This window comes from Bos indicus x Bos taurus, chromosome 9 (genome assembly GCF_003369695.1).
Source record: "Bos indicus x Bos taurus breed Angus x Brahman F1 hybrid chromosome 9, Bos_hybrid_MaternalHap_v2.0, whole genome shotgun sequence".
Classification (NCBI taxonomy): Eukaryota; Metazoa; Chordata; class Mammalia; order Artiodactyla; family Bovidae; genus Bos; species Bos indicus x Bos taurus.
The window spans coordinates 33299311-33320663 of NC_040084.1; the positions used below are offsets into that span (position 1 = coordinate 33299311).

At 34.7% G+C, this 21353-nt stretch overlaps 1 protein-coding gene across 2 annotated transcripts in view; it reads left to right on the forward strand.

The window, feature by feature from the left end:
* GOPC (golgi associated PDZ and coiled-coil motif containing) overlaps positions 1–21016 on the forward strand; it is a 40048-nt gene extending 19032 nt beyond the window's left edge. The window contains exons 2-9 of one of the 2 annotated variants that reach the window (XM_027551125.1): positions 1660–1824; positions 3382–3405; positions 6864–7039; positions 8056–8221; positions 10681–10776; positions 12275–12439; positions 14933–15113; positions 17915–21016. In XM_027551125.1, the coding sequence (XP_027406926.1) occupies positions 1660–1824; positions 3382–3405; positions 6864–7039; positions 8056–8221; positions 10681–10776; positions 12275–12439; positions 14933–15113; positions 17915–18045 (1104 nt within the window). In that variant the 3' untranslated portion in view covers positions 18046–21016. The remainder of the gene's footprint in view (positions 1–1659; positions 1825–3381; positions 3406–6863; positions 7040–8055; positions 8222–10680; positions 10777–12274; positions 12440–14932; positions 15114–17914) is intronic. The other variant, XM_027551126.1, reaches the window with a different exon arrangement.
* Positions 21017–21353: the final 337 nt, after the last annotated feature.

Genomic DNA, 21353 nt, shown 5'->3' on the forward strand with positions numbered 1-21353 from the left:
GTTGTTCTATATTATATCCTGTATCTTATTTATTTATACCTAGTGGATACTATACAATTTTAAAACCAAGGAAACTTGAGGCAGAATGATTTATGTGAAATCACAAGGCTAGTATTAGAATTTGTTTCAACTTAAAGATACTTCCTGGGCATCTTCTGTATACTAGGCACCAGTTGGTGCAGTTGGGAGACTGAAGCAGACCCCTGTCCTCCGGTCTCTGTGCTCAGGGAATTTACCTGTGTTGCTTCTAGTCTTGGTCTGTCCTTGCTGGTCTTCTCATCTCTTGTCTGCTTTATTGCTTCTATTTTGTTCTTGTCCTTTAACTTCAGAGCCCTTCAAAGCTCACTTTTCCTCACTACCCTTCTTTAAACCTTCCTTTACTTTGAATTCCTGAGGACCTGACCAATTCTAAATATATCTATAACTTGCCACATTTTTTTTTGATTGGTTCAAATGCATATTTATTACCTCAGTTGATAAGAAAGTTTCTCAAGGGCATAAGTAAGTATCACCTATAATTTAGAAAGTATTCTCCACCGTTTTAACTCATTGGGCCAGCATGTTTCTTGGCTTTTGAGATGCTTAGTGGTAAAATTTATGTTAAGTAGAAAACTAAGGCCTTGCCTTGGTCTTTCATCTACTTGTAAGCTGGAAAGATCAAACACACACAAGGGATATATCCTGTGTGCTATTGTAAAACAATGTATCAGTTGTGAAAAATGGAAAACTTCAGATTGAATAGCTAAGTGGTTCTGATGAGTGGTTCTGCTACGCTGTAACAGTTAACTCTAGCTTGCAGTTAACTCTGGTCTTTGGACCCACTGTAGCTCAGTAGTTTGTATGGAAGCACCTAAAATAACTGCTAGATGGTGGTTAGGCTGATTTGAACCACTATTCACTGAGGTGAAGGCGGCACCACTGATTGGGCTCTCCACTGATTGGTGACTGGTTGGTGTTCAGTCACTTAAGTTGTGTCCAGCTCTTTGTGACCCCATGGACTGCAGCATGCCAGGCTTCCTTGTCCATCACTTCATAGAGTTTCCTCAGTCTCTGTGCATTGAGTCAGTGATGCTATCCAATCATCTCATCCTCTTCCACCCTTTTCTCCTTTTGCCCCAGTCTTTCCCAGCATCAGGGTCTTTTCTAGTGAGTCGACTGTTAGCATCAGGTGGTCACAGTATCGGAGCTTCAGCATCTCCTGTAACATACTATTAATGTTAGTAAATGACTATAGCACATGTTATCTCAATAGGATGATGAATCATCCCATACCTGTGTATTTTCATAAACTTTGCAGATAAAAGTGAAACAGTGAAAAGCCTTCTTAAAGTGAGCAAAGTAAAATGGAACTAGCCTATTGTGTTATTAAGAGATACTGTTTATGGTAGGGTTTTCTTTCCACTCAAATATCTTACTTGTACTGTTGATTTTATGTCAGTTTAGGTGGATATCCTATAGCTTGGTCAAATAGTGGTCTTCCAGTGTTCATCCCATTGCAAATAGTCTCTCTGTGTCATTCTTGAATAATATAATCAAAAATAAAGAAAACTAAACATAATGTTTTTTATTGTTGCTGTTTTATTTTTTTAATTTTTTAAATTCAGATATAGTTGATTTACAATGCTGTGTTAATTTCTGCTATTGTTGATGGTTTTTAAGGCACAGTTGGTGGATCTGAAATCTGAACTGACAGAGACCCAAGCAGAGAAAGTTGTATTGGAGAAAGAAGTACATGATCAACTTTTACAGTTGCACTCTATTCAGCTTCAGCTTCATGCTAAAACTGGCCAAAGTGTTGACTCTGGTACCATTAAGGCAAAATTGGTAAGTAGTTTAGAGGAAACACATACTTATGTGCATTTTAGAGGGTGAAAAGGACAGTCTTTAATGAGGCTTTTTAATTATAAAAATTGGTGTGTGCTCCTGGAAAATTTGGAAAATACAGGAAATGTGAAGATGGTCTTAATCATCCTTGATCTCATTACCTGAAAATGACCAGTGACAACATCAATAACCAATTGGTACTCAGAATAGAATCTTATTCCTATTTAAAAAGGTCCATATAAATATATTTAAAAGATATTTGTGATTGTAACATGTAAGCGGTTTTTTTTTTTGCCAGTCTACTGTATCAGATAAGATTTAGTTTAGCTACATATAAAACAGATCCCAAGTAACATGAGAATTGTTCTTAAATAGTCCACGTTATCAGTCTTTTCTCTCAGTTGAAGAAGCCTTGAGACAGGCAGTCCAGAGCTGGTAGAGCAGCTCCAGAGATACCAGGGATCCAGCTTCCTTTTGTTCTGCTCTGTCATCTTCAGCTCATGGTTTCTGCCTTCAGGATTTCTTCCTACCTGCATTCCGGGATCTTGCATTCCAAAATCTAAGGGGAAAACAGTGCTTCCTAGCTGCGTTCATTTTCTTTAATGACCTTTTCATGAAATCCTCCTCAGCTTTTTGCCAGTTGTTTAGCTGTCTCATTGGCCTTCCCTAGCTGCATATCAGTCCCTTAGTTGGTCACATGACCACCTCCAGTAAAATCTGAGTTCTTTTAATAAGGGAGAAAATGGAGGAAAATGGAGTTGGGTGTCAGCCAGTGGCACATTTTTTCTTTTGCTCTTAATATAAGTGTTTTCCCTGCCACTGAGTGCTTTCTCATGTTTGCATAATGTTCATTTTTATAAGTGTTGCATAATTAACTATTGCCCTCTTAATAAGTGTAGGTTGTTTAAAGAGAATTTTTTTAAAATCTCATTTTGATTTAGCCTCATATGTATTAAGTGTACTATAGGGAACACAGCAGTAAATAAGATATACAGCTTGGGAGAGGGATGAGATAAGATGATGTTGATGATGACAACAATGCAGCTTAAAGTTTTATTCATTTTCAGTTATTTCTGTTTAATTGGTTGATTAGTTTCTAAGACTGATATGTTAGAATTTATTTAAATGAATATTTACATTCTCTTAAAGTACTTTTAAGTTTTGAAATTCTCTAAATATAAATTGTTAGTGTTTTATTTAACTGAGATGAGTCAGATTCATAACTGCTACTTTGGAATATTTGATATTAACATTCAGAAACAATGTACATTTTCACTAGAATAGAATTCATCTGACATATTAACATTAGTTTGGAAACATGGTGCTTTAGTGGAAAGACATTTATCCAAACTGTGTTAATCAGTTTGGATAAAACAAAAAAAAAATTAATCTAATCCTGTACGGTTACCATTGCTTATGGATTTGCAAATATATTTATTTTAATTAACTTGACCCGAGTGATACTCAACATATAGGAATTTTCCTTGTAATGATTGTACCACTAAATATGTTGTTTGATGTTTTTCTAATTATAAAACTTTTTTCTTATATCTTAAGTCTGTCCCCTCTGTGGAGGAGCTGGTAAGTATACCATTTCTGTTTTGCTTTAATATGTTATGCTGAAGTGTTCTTAGTGCTTTTTTTGCATAGTACATGTTGTCACCTTGTACGTATCTGAAAGTGATGTTAATGATGATAATTTTTTTAATGTGCCAGTACCTGAAAAATTCAGTCAGTAGCCCATTGCTGTTTTCTCACCTCATGTTATTAAAAGATTTTTCTGTTGTTGGTGATTTATTGCTATTATTTGTAGAACCCGTCACTTTTGACAACTTCTGAGCTTTGTACTTTGCTCGTACCACTATTTCAAAAGAAGACTTGGTTTTCCTTGTGCGGGCCTAGCTCTTTCCTCCTTTTTTATTTGAATTTATTCCCAGAGAAAGAATGTGCATGTTGGTTTCTTATTCATCCACTGCATGTGTTATAACTTTTCAGCAGTCTTGAGAATAATTGTGTGGCCTTTGAAACAATTGAATTTTGAAACCCTTTATTAAATTTACCTTAGAAAATAACAGTATAGATAAATTCTTAATATTTTTCCCACTACCTAAGCCTAATCAGGTTCTGAGTAGTCATATGACTTTTCTTCATTTGGAAATATAGCATGTAGATATCAAAATACAAAATTAACTTCTTTGTTGGTATCTAATGATGAACAGGTTAACTGAAACAAAATTCTTCCCTTTAAATCTAAAAGTATTCTTAGTCCTGTTTTTGCTTGCATCTGTTCATTTCAGGCTAGAAAGTTTGTCTGATTCACTAGGAGTTTAAATCTTTAAAGCAAAGTAGTGACTTAATATGTTTCTCATATTTCATAAATATTGTATTAATAGCTCATTAAAGTGATTGTAAGTAGATAATCCTCAACATAAAATTTATTTAGCCCATAAACAATTTTTGGTCTTCTAGGAACTCTTTTTTCCTGAAACAAAAGTGTTAAACTCCATAAATGTCATTTAAAAAGACTTTGTTCATGTTGTCCGAACCATGGTTTCTTTTGGAACTGATAACCTGCCCTTTTAGGAAAGAGATTCTGAAATAAATTGAGATTTTAAGAGTTCCAAAGTTGTTGTAAAAGAAGGATTCTAGATTATTAGTTCTTCAAATTAAAAAGAAAAAATCTAGACAATTGTGTTCTGGTTGTTACATTTGTTTTTTTATAGAAGTTGAAAAAGCATGCTAATCTTCCTTCTTATCACATACATAATGACAAAAGTTTAATCAAGGAAGTGATAAGTATATTCAGCATTTGGTAATTGTCATTCATTTTAGGCTATATATTTTTTTTATTGTTTTTAAGATGGTGGTACTCACTGCCTTGTATTTGAATATATCATATATTGATGTTTAAATATATTGTATATTGATATGCTTTTGTTAAAACAGTAGATCAAAGCAGACATCAAAATTAGTATCAAAATACATTCCATTAATTGTTAAAAGTTTGCTTACATTTGTTTCTCAGTTTATTATTTTTTTTTACATTTGAATATAAAATTTATTATTTTCATTTTCCAAGTGTTTTCTTTTTCTATCAGGGGGAAAAAAAAAAGAAATCTTAAGGACAGTTGTGACTTGCTGCCAAATTCAGGGTAGTCTTTCTCTGGTGGTTTAGTCTCTTAAGTTGCATCTGACTCTTGTAACCCCATGGACTGTAGCCTGCCAGGCTCCTGTCCATGGGATTCTCCAGGCAAGAATACTGGAGTGGGTTGCCATTTCCTTCTCTCAGTTTATTATTTATAGTAAAAGGGAAATAATTACAGTATTCACTACTCGAATATTAGAAACAATATCCTGTGCCATTCACTCAAGAGAAGCATTCTTCCTGGTGCTGAGGTGGAGCTTTATTTAAATCTCCTAAAGGGGGACATGGTGTAGTGAACAGTGTCTTCTGCATGTCATCAGTAAATATAACTACATTTTCACAGGATTTATAGATTCTGTACATTAACGAATCTGTGAAAGTAGTGCTGTAAGTCAGTAAACACTTCCACTCAAATTTGGGATGGTTCTCTTGATCCAAAAATAACATTTAAAAGATCTCTCAGGGCCCACATCCAACTCTCAGAAAGGTTTATTTAGTCCTACTGTGTGTGTGTCTGTGAGTTCAGATTTGAATTTGACTGTCTTTAGGCAGGATTTTTACCTTCTGTTTTCCCCTCCGCTTTCCTTTGTACCTACCTGCCTATTCTGTGCTTGGATCCCAAAGGTATTTAGATTTGTAACCCTTGATGTATAGGAGTAGGTACACCGTACTTTATACTTTGAAAGTATATTGAAAATTATTTCTCTCACATGTGAGTTGGTGATAAAAACTTGGTGGCAAAAACCTTAAGGTTATATTCTCTGGCTGACACCTATAAATTCATATATATGAGTTATCTACTAAGTGAAGCAAAGGATAGCATCCTTTTTTGAGAGATAAAAATGGATATCTATCCAACCTCATAGTAGGCAAGGGAGGCCAGTATTTTGTCTCAGAAAACAGTTCTTCAGTCACTTTAACATTTGGACAAATAGATGATTCATTCCAGATCCCAGAGTTCAGTGATAATCTGCATCATGGATATACTTATCTATAGTTAGTTTTCCCATAAGCTATATTTTTTATTTAAGTACAGTTGATTTACAATGTTGTGCTAATTTCTGCTGTGCCACAAAATGACTCAGTTATACACATGTATATATTTACTCTTTTATGTTTTTTTCCATTGTGGTTTATCCCAGGAGGTTAGATAAAGATCCCTGTGCTGCACAGTAGGACCTTGTTGTTTATCCATTCTAAATGTAATAGCTTGCATCTACTAACACCAGACTCCCCATCCGTCCCTCTCATTCTCCCCCTCCCTCTTGGCAACCACAAGTCTGTTCTCTATATTGACATTTTTTAATGTGTAAATATTTTTAATGCAGTTATTACCAGCATTTCTCCATTACCATAAAATGTTTTTAAAAAATTGGAATATCTGTTCTAATTTAAGCATTGTAAGTTTCTTACAATCCTCTAAGATAAATTGGCTTAAAAATGTTTCTCTTTGTAACCGAATTTATAGTTTATAGAATTGCTGCATTAAAGTTAATGAAATGTTTGGGCACAGTCACCAGAGTGATTATTTTAGTCTAGTTTTAGAGTCATTTTAGAATGTAGAGAGTAGATTCAATTATCCATTGAAGCCATTACTATTAGTATATGATAACATGTGCTTAGAGAAGGCTACTAATCTTAGTATCCTCAGGATCAGGATGCCTCAAGCTATGTTATCTTACCTAGAAGTGGTTCTAACACCTCTGGTATTAGTTTTGAAAAAACTGGATCCAAATCATTGTGCTCCATTTTATAGAAATAAAGTGGTAATTTTTATCATATGCTTTCATCGTTGGTATCATAGATTGTGTGCTTTTGTGTCTTTTAAGGAGCATGGTCTATTGCTAGAGAGTCTTGAAAGTATTTTCATTGCATTTTTTAAAAATTGCAACAGGAGAGAGAACTCGAAGCAAACAAAAAAGAGAAAATGAAAGAAGCTCAGCTTGAAGCTGAAGTGAAGTTATTGAGAAAAGAGAATGAAGCCCTTCGCAGACATATAGCTGTTCTCCAGGCTGAAGTTTATGGGGCAAGACTGGCTGCCAAGTACTTGGATAAGGAACTGGCAGGAAGGTGTGTGGAAAATGGGTACCATTGTACCCTTGAGCTCTTAGGTAACCAAGTGCATAGTTACAGAGGTGGACTTTACCCCTTTTAGTAAACAATATATTAATCTTTATATAAAAGTGATTTTATGGTTGATTGTAGCTTACTGTTGTTAACTTCATAGCATTACATGTTGCAGATTTAGTTAGCCATACTAAATAGGTGTTTCTGGTTGACATACACACTGCTAGTAAATTACTGTGAAATGCTAACGACTCATAGAGCTATACTTTTCACCATTTCCTGTCTTCACACCATAACAGATGATATTCCCACGTACAGCAGGACTTTCGTAGGAATTCTTTGTGTGATCATTGAAACCCAGTCTCTCTTGTCCCTCAAAAACATATTGGAATGACAGTGATTTTATCATAATATAGAGTTCTGCTTTCATTAACTTTTATGGTAAATTATTCACAAACTCTGGTGATTCACTATTACTAAATAATTTTGTGCTTGTTGGTTTAATGTATTAAGAATTGATGTGGAACAAATAAAAATAATTTACATTATCTCAGAGTACACATTTCTAATAATTTTACCACATTTAAAAAAGTAATCATTTTGTAAAAAGAAACTGTCATTGGAAAAATGTTTTGTACAGTTAGCCTCATCTGAAGACCAGTATGATTGCAGGGAAGACATGAAACATGTTGACATTAGCCTCCTAAATTGTTTCTAAGATGTATATGAACTAAAGTATGTGATTAAAGAAGGTCATAGTCATTCTTTTTTTAAAACTAGTTTTCCCTTGAAGACACCTGTCTTTTTCAGAATTTTTTGTGTCTTTATAAATCTGAGAGACATCAGGAAATTCCTATTAGTTTCATTACTAAATTAAATTTATGTGAAAGCTACTTGTGTTCAGTAATTCTTCTGAACACTTTATATATATTTATGTATATGTGTGTATGTATGTATGTGTGTATATATACATATATATATATAATGAAAAACTAACTAAATTCTTTTCCCAAATGAAGAGTCCAACAAATACAGCTACTTGGACGAGATATGAAGGGACCTGCTCATGATAAGCTTTGGAACCAGTTGGAAGCTGAAATACACTTGCATCGTCACAAAACTGTGATCAGAGCCTGTAGAGGACGCAATGACCTGAAGCGACCGATGCATGCTCCACCAGGCCATGTATGTTTGCTTTGCTACTGTTTCTCACTCAGTCTTGTCCTTTCTTTAATCACAAGTCCGTTGCATTTTTAAGAATTCTAGTAGAATTTGAAACCTTTATTTAAAAGTGAAAGTGGGATTAAACTTATTTTAAAATAGATACATATTTAAGGTTTCAGCTGCCCATATAGCTCCTACACTAATACCCCAAAAATGGTATTTCTGAAGACACTGAACTATTGATAGCAGATGCATGTTGCTTCAGCTCATATTTCAGAATTTTCCTGGATCTCGATTAGGCATGTTTACAGAAGTTCTAAGCTTAGCAGAGTGTATTGATAAATTGGCAAAAATTGGGGGGTAGTTCTTTATAAGGGGACTCTTGGTAACTAGCTTTATATATTGTTTCCAAGCTAACATTTATACCTGTTTGGTTTTGGATTAAGCTGGAATTTGAGATCTGTGTCCAGTTGTCTGTTTCTGTAGCCACCACTGTACAGGAGCTTTTCTTTCTACCTACATAAAAATGTATTAAATTTCACTGCAACAGCAGCCTAATGGTATAAGCCTTAATATAATAAAATCGTATCTAATTCCTGTCCAGTGGATCACATATTTTAGTATCAGGTAAAGCCTGGCCTCGAATAGTAAAATTATTTGTTGCCTTTGAAAAGATAATTGTAAGAAGAATTGATATGTATGTGGCGTCCATGGGAGAGGAGTGGTGACTGCAGTAAGCGCTCGCGCCATTGTCTTCTTGGGGTTCTCTTGGTTCCCATTAACTTCTAGGCAGTGGCCAGATGGTAAATGTTATCTTATGCTAAATAAAGGCATTTGAATCTTAACCTGATGGTCAGGATTTTAAAATAAAATAGTGGACTTAATAAGAGTTAGCATTTGTTTGACAGTTGCTTTGGGTAGTGAGGAGGATATATTGGAAGAGGGCCTAGTTGAAATCAGAGAAATACATGTAGAAAGATAATGAGGAGAAAGGGATCAGAAGAAGAACAGGTTTGAGAGAATTAGAATCAAAAGGAGTTAGTGACTAGTTGCTTTTGGTTAAGTAGGTGAGTAAGAAGGAAAGTCTCAGTTTTGGTTTGGGCAATCGAGTGAGATGATGGCATGCATTGATAAACCAAATATAGGGAAAGGAAGGTTTTGGTAGAAAGATGATATCAGTTTTAGACATGTAGTGTTTGAGGTGCCAGTGGACAGCCAGTTTATATCCAATTATATATATGACTCTAGAATTCTAGAGAGAACTCTTGAGTTGAAGATTACTAGGTAAATCATCTGTTGAAGCCATGGGATTGATTAAGTCACCCAGGAAAAGTATAGAGAAAGTAAAAAGATGGAAGGAAACCACTAAGGATTCAGGGAAGGAAATGAATCACCAAAGACAGAAGCCTGAGATAGAGCTGTCAGATATGGGCCTTCTAGGAAAGTAGTGTAATGGTTCAGTTCAGTTCAGTCGCTCAGTCGTGTCCGACTCTGCAACCCTATGAACCGCAGCACGCCAGGCCTCCCTGTCCGTCACCAACTCCCCAAGTCCACCCAAACCCATGTAATGTAATGTACACCAACGTGTAATGGACACCAAAGAAAAGAGGTTTCAGGGAGGGGACTGTGAACAGTATCAACTTCTGCAGGGTTCAAAAGGGCAGTGACTAAAGAGTATTCAGTGGAAGCAGCCACATTGGTTACCAGTGACTGCAGAGAAGACAGCTTCGGTGGAGCAGGTGGAGCAGAACCCTAATTACGGGTTGGAGTACTTACTGAATATGGGAGGCAAGGAAGTAACGACAGTGAGGATTAACTTGTGTAAAGGTTCAGGAAAGATGGAGGGTGGATAGAAGGTAGCCACGATTGTGGATAGTTTAAGGGTTTTTATATGTTTTGTGTTTGTACGTGGTCTGTGTTTTATAGCTTGGTTAGGCTTGGCATTTTTTCATTTTGGGGAAGGAGCTTGTAGAGAGAGGTAAAAAGTAAAGGTCCCAGAGAAAGAATTATTGGTGGAGCAAGGTCCTTTAGTTAAGAGGTAGATTCCAGAGTTCAAAGAAATGAAAAAGAGTTAATGACCAATTGACATTTTGTTTTTTCAGTTCTGTAAATCAGTTGAAATGGTTATAGATCTTAAAGCAATTTTCCAGTGAAGCTAAAGTTGCCTCCTTTTATTTCTTAAAGATATTATTTATCAGTTCATGGCAGTAGTTTCTTTTGTAATGTCACGTATAAATATTAAAGAAATTAACAAGAGGGTGAGAAAATCATGTACATTCACTATATTAATAGAACCACTATTTTTGCTTTCCCATGTTATCTGTTTTTTTTTTTTTTTTCCATGTTATCTGTTGATTACTTTCTTAACATTATACTGTGTATCCATTACAGGAAAACAAACATTTCTAAAAGCAAGTTACTCTATATGGTATACAGTTTAAGTACTACTAATTTTTCTTCTTTTTTTTTTCTCCAACAAGGATCAAGACTCTTTAAAGAAAAGCCAAGGTGTTGGTCCAATTAGAAAAGTTCTCCTCCTTAAGGAAGATCATGAAGGCCTTGGCATTTCAATTACAGTAAGAAGTAGTGCTTCCAGTCTCCTTTTCTCTACACTTCTCTAGTATAATCACACTCCTTTGTTGAACATCATTGGGAGATAAAGTATTCCGAATATATTTTCTAAATAACTAAATTTATCCCCATGGGTAATAGCACTTTTGTGTAAACACTTTTTTTTTTGGTATGGAAATCTTCCTAATAACTGTTAAGTATTACTTTAAAGTATTTTTTCAGTAATCATTGTTTATCATTTTCATTATGACTCATATCGTAGTTCTGCACCACATCCTGTGATGCCTGTAAGAGCCTTTGGGATTGGATAGGACTCTTTTGTTCTGTGTTAAATGACCCCAGATTGTATTGTTCTTTTCTCTAGAGTATTTGCTGTCTTTCTCTTGTCTCATTTCTTGGCTGTCAGATTTCACTGGCTCTTGGTCCAAGTATTCCTCTTTTTAAATGTTGATTCCATTACAGTTGTCTTAGACAGCCTTCTTGAGAGCAATCTATTTTGAAATACATATAACTAGAGCATTTTGGAAAATCCCATGGACGGAAGAGCCTGGTAGGCTGCAGTCCATGGAGTCGCTAAGAGTCAGACAGGACTGAGCGACTTCACTTCACTTTTCACTTTCATGCGTTGGAGAAGGAAATGGCAACCCACTCCAGTGTTCTTGCCTGGAGAATCCTAGGGACGGGGGTGCCTGGTGGGCTGCTGTCTCTCAGGGGTCGCACAGAGTTGGACCTGAACTATTTGGAACAGTGCTTTGTTCCAAATCAATAAATAAGCTGGCTTTTTATACTTAGTCACTGCAGAAGTTTATGTACTTTCTGGTATTGTTTACTGTAGAAATGTTTCTTATAATAAAAAGTTTATCTAATAGATCTTTATTGAATATACCTACCTTTTTGAGTATACTTCCCTCAAACAGCATAAGTTTAGTAAGAGAAATAAGACACACACATAATTATGATTACAGCTAGAAAGTGAAAGGTACCAAATGCTGTATTTCATTAATTTTGCATTGCATATTTTTTCACATTTTAACGTCTGTGAAATTCAGATTCATCTTATAGTTATTTTTGTGGAACATAAAATAATGGTTTTTTTCTTATGGTTCATTGGGACTTAGGTTTGATAAAATCTGATAATACTATGGACTACTAATACATAAAATATTTATGTTTAAAAGAGAGTTAAGCCAATTGTTCTTTTGGTTTTTCAGGGTTTTTTTTTTTAATTCTGTAATGCATTTTATTTTATTTATTTATTTTTTTTTTCTGTAATGCATTTTAAAAAGCACATATATATTATTAATCATTTTACTTAGAGGTAACTCTTTGATATTCATGATAGTTTGATTTACCATTACCTAAGTAGCAAATAGGATATCACTCAGCATTTATAGAGACAGTATAGGTGCTTATTGAAATGTTTTTAGAAAAATATTTTATCAGAATAGTGTGTGACTATACAAAGGTAAACTAGTTTGCTGCTTTTTTTTTTTTTTTGACTAGGGTGGAAAGGAGCATGGTGTTCCAATCCTCATTTCTGAGATCCACCCAGGGCAACCTGCTGATAGATGTGGAGGGCTGCACGTTGGAGATGCTATTCTGGCTGTTAATGGAGTTAACCTCCGGGACACAAAGCATAAAGAAGCTGTAACCATTCTTTCCCAGCAGGTAAGTTCCCTTTATATAATTAAAATTGGATCTCTCCATTGTTCCTTTTTGAGTCTATTGAATAGATGATAACTTCCCGAGGAGTTTTCTCAGGTAGTAAAGTGTTTATCTATAGATACTAGTTTCCTTTGACTTGACCCTTTTATAGAAGACATTCAGCCAGATTTACTGAAAAAGATTTTGTTTGCTCTTCTTCACAGCTGTATAGCTTTGAGCAAGTTACTTAAGTCCTTAGTGTTGCAGTGTCCTCATCTGAGAGCTGGAAGGATTAAGTATGTTAATACATATAAAGTGTTCAGAACAGGACTTGGTTCTTGGAAAGCAAAACATCATTAATGACTAAAACACTATATAGATATGAAGTATTATAGAAAAAACAATGCTGGAAGTAGATTGATTTTACAGTTGTAAATGTTAGAAGTCAAGCATTGTTAGAAATCTTTTAACCAGCCCTCTTATTTAAAATGAGTGAAATAAAGTTCTTAGAAATTAATTTGCTCAAGATTGCAGAACAAATAGATTAAAGAATTGAGATTCATATACAGGAGTCATATTTGTTATCCAGAAAAATTAAGATATAAAAAATGTTTTGTTTTTTCTTTCAAGAATAGGTATGAGGGAATTAGAGAGGTGTTGGTTAGTACATTGAGATGTTCATTGGATCATCAGTATAGTATGCCAGAGCAGACTTTAATTTCAGAATTGAAAGTGAATTTCTAGCTCATTTAGTTTAATTCTACTTAATGCATAAATAACTACAGTATCACTAAATGAATGTGTGTGTGTTGCATGTTCAGTTGTGTCTGACTCTTTGCGACCCAATGGACCCACCAGACTCCTCTGACCATGGAATTTTCCAGGCAAGAATACTGGAGTGGGTTGCCAGTTCCTATGCCAGGGGATCTTCCCGACCCAGGGATCGAGCCCACGTCTCTTGCATCTCCTTCATTGGCAGGGGGATTCGTTACTACTGTGCCACCTGGGAAATAATTGTATTCAGTATTAAAGGGAGGACTTGTTGGTGATAATGCAGTCTATTTCATTGTTTTAGACTGCTGATTTTTAGAAAGCTCTTCCTCATATTAAACCTAAAATCTGTTTCTTCATGAAAGCTACCACAGACCTGATTCTGTCATCTAAAGAACTTTACTGAAGACCACTACAATGTGGGAGACCCAGATTCAATCCTTGGGTTGGAAAGATCCCCTGGAGAAGGAAATGGCTACCCACCCCAGGATTCTTGCCTGGAGAATTCCATGGATAGTACAGTCCATGGGGTCGTATAGAGTTGGACATGACTGAGTGACTAACACACTGCTTTTACCAACTCTCCAAGTGTTTTTTTTAAAGCATTATCTGATGAGGGAGATTTAAGAATGCAGCCCTAGTTTCTTTAAGTTGGTGTTTTCTCAGTCCAACTTGGCTGTCATCCTGTAGTGTAAGAGTGGGATGAATGGCTGCTGAGGCAAAGGGGACATAAACAGGCAGTTCATGAGATACAAAATTTTATGGAAATGCTGAACACATGTTAAAGTTCTGAAGGATAACCTTAAACTGCTGGGAAAGAGGAGCACCAAAGAGACTTAGTGGGTAGCAATTTAAAAAAAAAAGGCATGCTTTCTTTTGAGCAAAGGCAGGCCATAATTTTCAGAGAATTGCAAACACTGGTCTTGTGTGTAGTGATTGTAGTCTCTTATTAAGTGACAATTATAGCTCGGAATTTTTTTAACATAAAATCTATAACTTTTTACTTGAACATTAAGTTGTTATTAAAGAATAAAATATAAATATTACACATTTAGTCTAGTATAGGAGAGAAAGAGGAAGGACTTCGGAGTCAATTTCTGTTTTTCTATTTTACTTGTTCATCTTATTGAGAGTTATCAGCCCTCTCCAGGACTCACTCGGGTTTCTCATTCATGTACAGGGGACTACAATAGAGTTGTTCTGAGAATTGAAGGATATAATTTTGAACAATACACACAGTAATTGGTATTATTACTCAACAGAATACCTTGACCAACAACTATGTCTGGCTCTCAGTGACAGTTAAGGAAATGCTCAAGACCTATTGAGTAAGAAACAAGAAATCATTGTGTAGAGGTTTCTTGAATTAGTCAAAGAAAAGTTTGTGTGGTGCCCTTAGGTGCGACTTTAATATCTGACTATTAGATAGATTTTCTGAATTGCTACTATGTAAAGTATAAAATGACAAAATGACTTTTAAGCTGAACATTTTGTTCTGAAATTCTGTAAATTGAATAATCATCCTTTTTTGTTTTAGGTCTTTTGGGGAAAATATTTTGATCAGGAGAAAGATCTGTAGTACTGAAAGGAAATTATGTGTACCTCTTGAGAGTCTAAAATTTCACTATTTGTTGTCTTGAAAGGAGCTACATCTGAGGCCCAACTGTTGCTTCTCACCCCGGAGAATTTGGAAATCTTTTAAAGTTACAGTAACTTGGTTTTCTCATTTTCTTTCCCCCATTTTAGAGAGGAGAGATTGAATTTGAAGTAGTTTACGTGGCTCCTGAAGTGGATTCTGACGATGAAAATGTAGAGTATGAAGATGAGAGTGGACATCGTTACCGTTTGTACCTTGATGAATTAGAGGGAAGTAGTAATCCTGGTGCTAGTTGTAAAGATACAAGTGGGGAAATCAAAATGTTACAAGGTAAAAATCACCGTGAACGTTATAATTAATGTATTTACTCTCAATAAACTTAAAAAATATAAAAGACTTAGATGTTCTTTGTAACACTGTTTTAATGATGGGGAAACCAGCATTAACAGAGTAGATAGCTTTCCCTTGCTAAATTATAGCTTTATTATACACCAGTAATTATGCCAATATTTTATTTACATGTCAGTTCTTCTAGATTCACCTTGGACAAATATATGAACAGTTACTAAACTATAGCTAATCCTTGAAATATAAATAAAATTCAAGTTTTCTAGACAGAAACAAAGGCCACATGCCTTTTAGAGTAGATACATCTTAACATCTTGCTGTTTTAATGCACATTCTTCTCTCATAATGCAATGATTTTACAGGCTGAATTTGAATAAGTAATTAGACTGTTATCTCATGATTGTTATTGGAATCAGGATATGTAATCTTGAGGATGTTGGGTTTAGTTCCTTTACTATCATCTATACATATTTTAAAGAACAATTCTAGCACTTTTATATGGAGGCCTGGTGCTTAAATTGTGATCCATAGATCTGTAGGGGACCCTGAGACCTTTCAGGGAGTTCTGAGATCCAAACTTTTCATACTAATAAATACTAAGGCATTGTTTGTCCTGTGTTGATACTTACACTGATGGTACAGAACCAGTGGTGGTAAAACCGTTGGTGCCTTAGTATGAGTCAAGGCAAGTAGCACTGCTTTACTAGTGATCACTGTGTTCTTCCTTGTCATCTGCTCAGAATAAAAAAGAAGCAAATGCCAGTTTCTTAAGAATATCCTCTGTAAAATAGTAAAAGGTATTCATTTTATTAAATGTTGAGTATATGACTTTTTAATTATTCTGTGTGACGAAATGGGAAGTATGCATAGCATTGAGTTTATATGCTGGACTAAGATGCTAGTCTTGAGGAAAAGTACGTAAGTGATTAATTTGCTAGCTGAATGAGCCATTCTTTTCATGGATGACAATTTTTACTTGAAAGAATGACAAATTATGGTTGTTCAGACTATTTGGTAGCTGTTTTCTTTAAAATGAACAAGGTGAATCCATCACTTCAAGAACAACTGACAGTATTTATTGCCAGTGGTAAAATGTGAACTTTCAAGTGGAAATCAGAATTTTGTAAAACACATATCAACCACCATGAGCTTGACAGTTAAAGAGCTTTTCTAATAAGATTGGTGGTGATATTAATGAGTATGATTTTTTTGATACAGTAAAATGAAATGTGTCAGCTTTTGCAATTGTTGCATAACTCAGGGATCTAATACTTTTGAAATGACCAGCGTGTGATATTACTGAATCCTGCTTGGGTGAAAGAGCCATTCAAAAGTGCAAGGCAGACAAATGATTTTAATGCATCCGAGTGTGAAAGTTCTTTGATATAGTTTTAGATTCTATATTGTAAATTTTGGTATAATATCAAAGAAGAATATTGACAGTTATTTGAAAAGGCTAAGTTACTCTCCCCTCTTCAGAGTTATACATCTACGAGAAGTGAACTTTTTCACGTGCTTCTAACTGATTGAGTGAAAGCAGATATGAGAATCTAGCAGTCTTATGTAAAGCCAGACATTAAAGATACTTGCAAAATTGTGTCATTCCTCTGACTAAGTTTTTAGAAATTAGAATTATTTTCACTAAACAGATACTTATGTTAACATTTATGGAGTTTATTACCATTTTTAACAAAGTAATTTTTTTTTAGATTTCTCAATTTTAATCACTAATGTGATAAACGGCATTACATCACTTACTATTAAAAACCTACATGAAAAAAAACTCTTTGCAGTTCTCAGTTCTTAAGAGCATAAAGGCATCCTGAAATCAAAAAGTTTGAGAACTTGTGGCACAGAGTGTTACAGCAGACTGATGAACTGTTGTCCTTTCGGTGAGCCTATGTGTTGTAAAGTATCTGTACAAAGACAGCAGTCGCATTTGGTCTCCCTGTGCTTCTTGAACAAAACCATTGTGTCAGTATGCCAAAACCTTGCACTATTGAGCTGCTTTTCTTTTGATTTTGTTTTCTTTTACCTTCTGGTTTTTTTTTTTTTTGGTCAGGATTAGAAGGCTTATCCCTTCCTTTTTGCAGCGGAGCCTTTTTTAAAGGGTTTCCCTGTCACGTATATAAATTGCAAACCATTTAAAATGTGACCCAAATAACCAAACATGTATACTCTTAGGATACGTTACTATTAACTGATCACAAATCACAAGAAATGTATCCATTGGTTATCTTTTTAGCATGTATCCATGTTTCATAGCTCACTAAGCAGATTTCATAGTCAACTTTCATTTATTTGCTAGTCTGTTATCTGTTTTGTAGATTAACCAAATTAGTTTTAAATTTTATCTGGACATTGTCTTACCAACAGGTTAGATTTAGTAAATAAACTAGTATGTGCCTCGGTGAGCTGAAGTTAAATAATTTGAAAACAAAATGTGAAAGAAAAATGTACAGTTCCATAGGTATTTGTGTTAAGTAGAACTGATTGAATCCTGCAGTTGTGTGTATCAATTCTGAATTTCATGAATAATTTGGTGGGAAATTTTATATAATTTTTAGATAAGTCCAATAGATAATATTAAAAACATTTGTACAGTGTTTGATATCTGCTATAAGGAAGCATTCCTTTGTCAGAAATTGCTGTCTTGATTAATCTAGGGCCCCATTATTTGCTTCATATTACTATTATTAGTAACAGTGGACTTTCCTTTGTTATTGCTCAACAAAAGTATGATTTTTTCTAATTAGGAAGTTTCTGCTTATTTTCTCTTTCAGGATTTAATAAGAAGGCAGTTACTGATGGACACGAAAATGGAGACCTAGGAGCTTCAAGTGAAACTCCTCTAGAAGACAATGCTTCTAAACTAGATGATCTACACAGTCTGTATCATAAAAAGTCTTATTAAATTGACTGTATCTTCAGACAAGATTGTTAATCAGACTATTCTGAATTTGGGGCACTAGGGAAGATGGTGACAAAGACTATACAAGATTTAAGGAGGCTGTTTATTGCCTAAATGAAAGGCGGGTACCTCAGGGCTTCATGTGAACAATTCTAAATGCATAAAACTCCCTGTTTTCTGTAGTATACCATAATTAGCTATTGCATGAAAAGCAATTTTGATTTTCTTCAAATTTATAAAGTACCAAAGCATGTGTTTTCCAAAAGGATAGTATTAGGCTCTGAAGTACCAAATGAAGCACTGCTGTTTTATTTGATTCCTTTTCCATTTAGTAGAAGGACAGTGCTAACTGGAATTTTTTTTTTTTTTTTTCAAGGAATAGCCTTTAAATAGAATAAATGAATTCATATCGTATGTTCCAGAATGTTAAGTGTGATGTTTCAAAGGACAGAACTTGACTCAGTGAATTGCAGAAATGTAGGCTTGACTTAAATTTGTTTTTTAACTGAATGGTTTTAGTGTTTTTTTGTAATTTAATGTGCTTCCTGATGTCTAAATCAGTTCTTAATGATCATTTATTATAATGAGTTTGCTTTTCAATGTTATTCACGCAGTACAGAATAGTTTTCTTTAAGCAATCCTGTATCAATCAATGCTGCACTAGAAATAGTTTCAGTTATTGTACTTTTCAGGTTTTTTAAAAGAAATGCAGATGAGTGTGAAATATCTGTTCTCAATTATGTTGATTTGTGTGCGCGGTATTGGAGCATTATGTTATTAATGTTTAGTCACAAATGCTTTTTTTCTGGAATCCACGAAAGGCAGTTTTATACATTTTGAGTTGTTCATAATGTTTGTATTGCGATAGTCCTAGCACTTAAAGGTATGTTTTTTTTCTGGCGGTTAAAGCTCAAATTTATTACTATGTCAATGAGATACATTTAATTCAAACAGCAGTTTTCTCTCAAAGTATTGATAACTAACTGGTTTGCCAATAATCTATAAATCTGAAGCACTGGTGGTGGGCAGGATAAAGTGAACACGTTTTGATATGATAACTTTTTGGTTGGCTTTTCAGTGTTAAGTTTGACTAAAGTGCTTTTCATATGCAAACTAGATTTGCTACTTCTCTTATCCCAGGAATAAGCTTGGAGTGCCTGCTCTCTTCTGTGCTGTTCCGCAGGCCACTGGACCCTGCAGGGAAAAGTGAGAAACGTTGCATTTGAAGAGATGATAGTTTTGCCAATATCATTGTTTTAAAGAATATACATTTGAAGGAATATAAATTGGGAGAAGGCTTTTAGAGTATTATCAGTATCTCATTTCTAATACTCAGATGTTATGTGATACAAAACACATTCTCTTGTCTTTCCTAGATGCACTATATATTTGTTCATAGGTAAATCTACAAAATGTATATACTTTATTTGGTGGTTTTGCTATTTATAAATTTTATGTTTCACCTGTTACTCATTTATGGTTTGTTTTGGTAGTTTTGTTCATCTGTATATCACCACGTTAATTTGTAATAGGAAATGCACTTCGTAGTATATGTGGTTACTGATATTAAAATACCTTTTAGCATAATATTGCCTCTGAGCAAAAACTAGTATTTAACTGTACAACTGAATGAGGAAGCCACATGTTATTGTTTGCTCCTGACAGGCTAGGACTCTTAAAAGAAAAATGTTTCCTCCTCATGCATTCCCCCTACTCTAGCACATGCCCCCATGCATGATATGAGATCTATAAACTGGATTTTAACCAGTGTATTCATTCAGTCAAAAAAAATTTCCATTGTCACATATCTGAAAGCTTTTTTGTTGTGACTTGAAACTATGTTATTCTTATCTTTTTAAAAGACTGTCTAGGATGGGATGGCCTTGGCAGTTTTTCAGAGAGTATCTTTTATCTACTAAGACTGAATCCTTAGGAAATATTAACCAAAGCCTTTTGATTTTCAAGAGCTAATATGTCTATAAAGAGTTTTTTTAAGAGCCTTGAGTTGGCATTTCTATGAGGACGCTGTGTAATGTAAAGGGTTGTATGAGATGGTTATGATAGAAACTCCCTTCTTGGGCTGATAAGCAAAATGAAAAATGTTCCAGTTAGCTTAAAATTACAGAGGTCAGTTCCCATTTCATTTCTGCTTCACCTTGGTTTGCAGCCTATGTGAGAGCACTGTTGCTCAGGGATTACTGTGAGATTCCCATCTGGTGTTTAGAAAGTACTTGGTTAAAAGTTCCTTTTAGAATATATGGTCTTTGGGAGATGAACTGAGAATTACAGACTCTTTCCAAAGGTGTAAATGAGAAACAGTTTTTATGTTTTCACATTTGTAGGAAAGAAACTTATTTCTAGGACAAAACCAGATAAGGAGAGAACTGTTGCAAAGCCATTACAGTTAAAAAAAAAAAAAAAAAGTATACAGATGCACACACAAACAGAAAGCTGAGAAAAAAAAATTTAAGAGTATGAGGGTTGTATGTATGTGTGTATATATTTACATTTAACTTCTACAGTTCTAAGTGTCTGTGACTTTGATGGCAAACAGCATTTGGGTTATGAGACTTTAACACAGATTGAAAAGACATGAAAAATTTGAGATCCTTGGTAATATAAACAAATGGTTTTGGCTGACTTAACAGTTGTCAGAAGTTAGCTCAGCGTTTCTTTGGTGCTGGTTCTACCCTCCCCTCCTCCCCACTGTAGACTTTGTTTTCATGTTTAGAAACAAAATATATTGATTCATGTGTAAGTTGCATATTTCTGATGTGCTTATTATGTAATGTGCTATCCCAGCTACCCAGTTTTCCATGTAGGGTTGGCCTCAAATCTATAGGATTTTTGACAAATGTACCATATGTAGTTGCATTGAGTTTTAGTATTTTTTTATTAGCCTGTAAATAAAGATGGCATCTCTCCTATATTAAAATGGTATTAATCTCATTTAAAAATAAACATTTTACAAGTCTTTCATGTTAAGGCTTTTCTTTATTTCCAGTAGCTTCTGTCATTTGTATCAGTGTCCATGGTTGAGACTTCCATGCTCCCAGTGCAGGGGACTCAGTTAGATCCGTGGCCTGGGATATAGGGTCCCTCATGCCATACAGTGCAGCAAAAAGAAAAAGAAAATTGATAGCCAATGTTGTCCTTGAGGATAACATTGATAAAAATTAGACAATGAGGGATTTCCCTCACGGTCCAGTTGTTAAGACTCCACACACTTACCATGCAGGGTATAAGGGTTCAATCCCTGCTCGGGGACCTAAGATCCCACATGCCATTCAGTGTGACCCAAAGAATAAAAT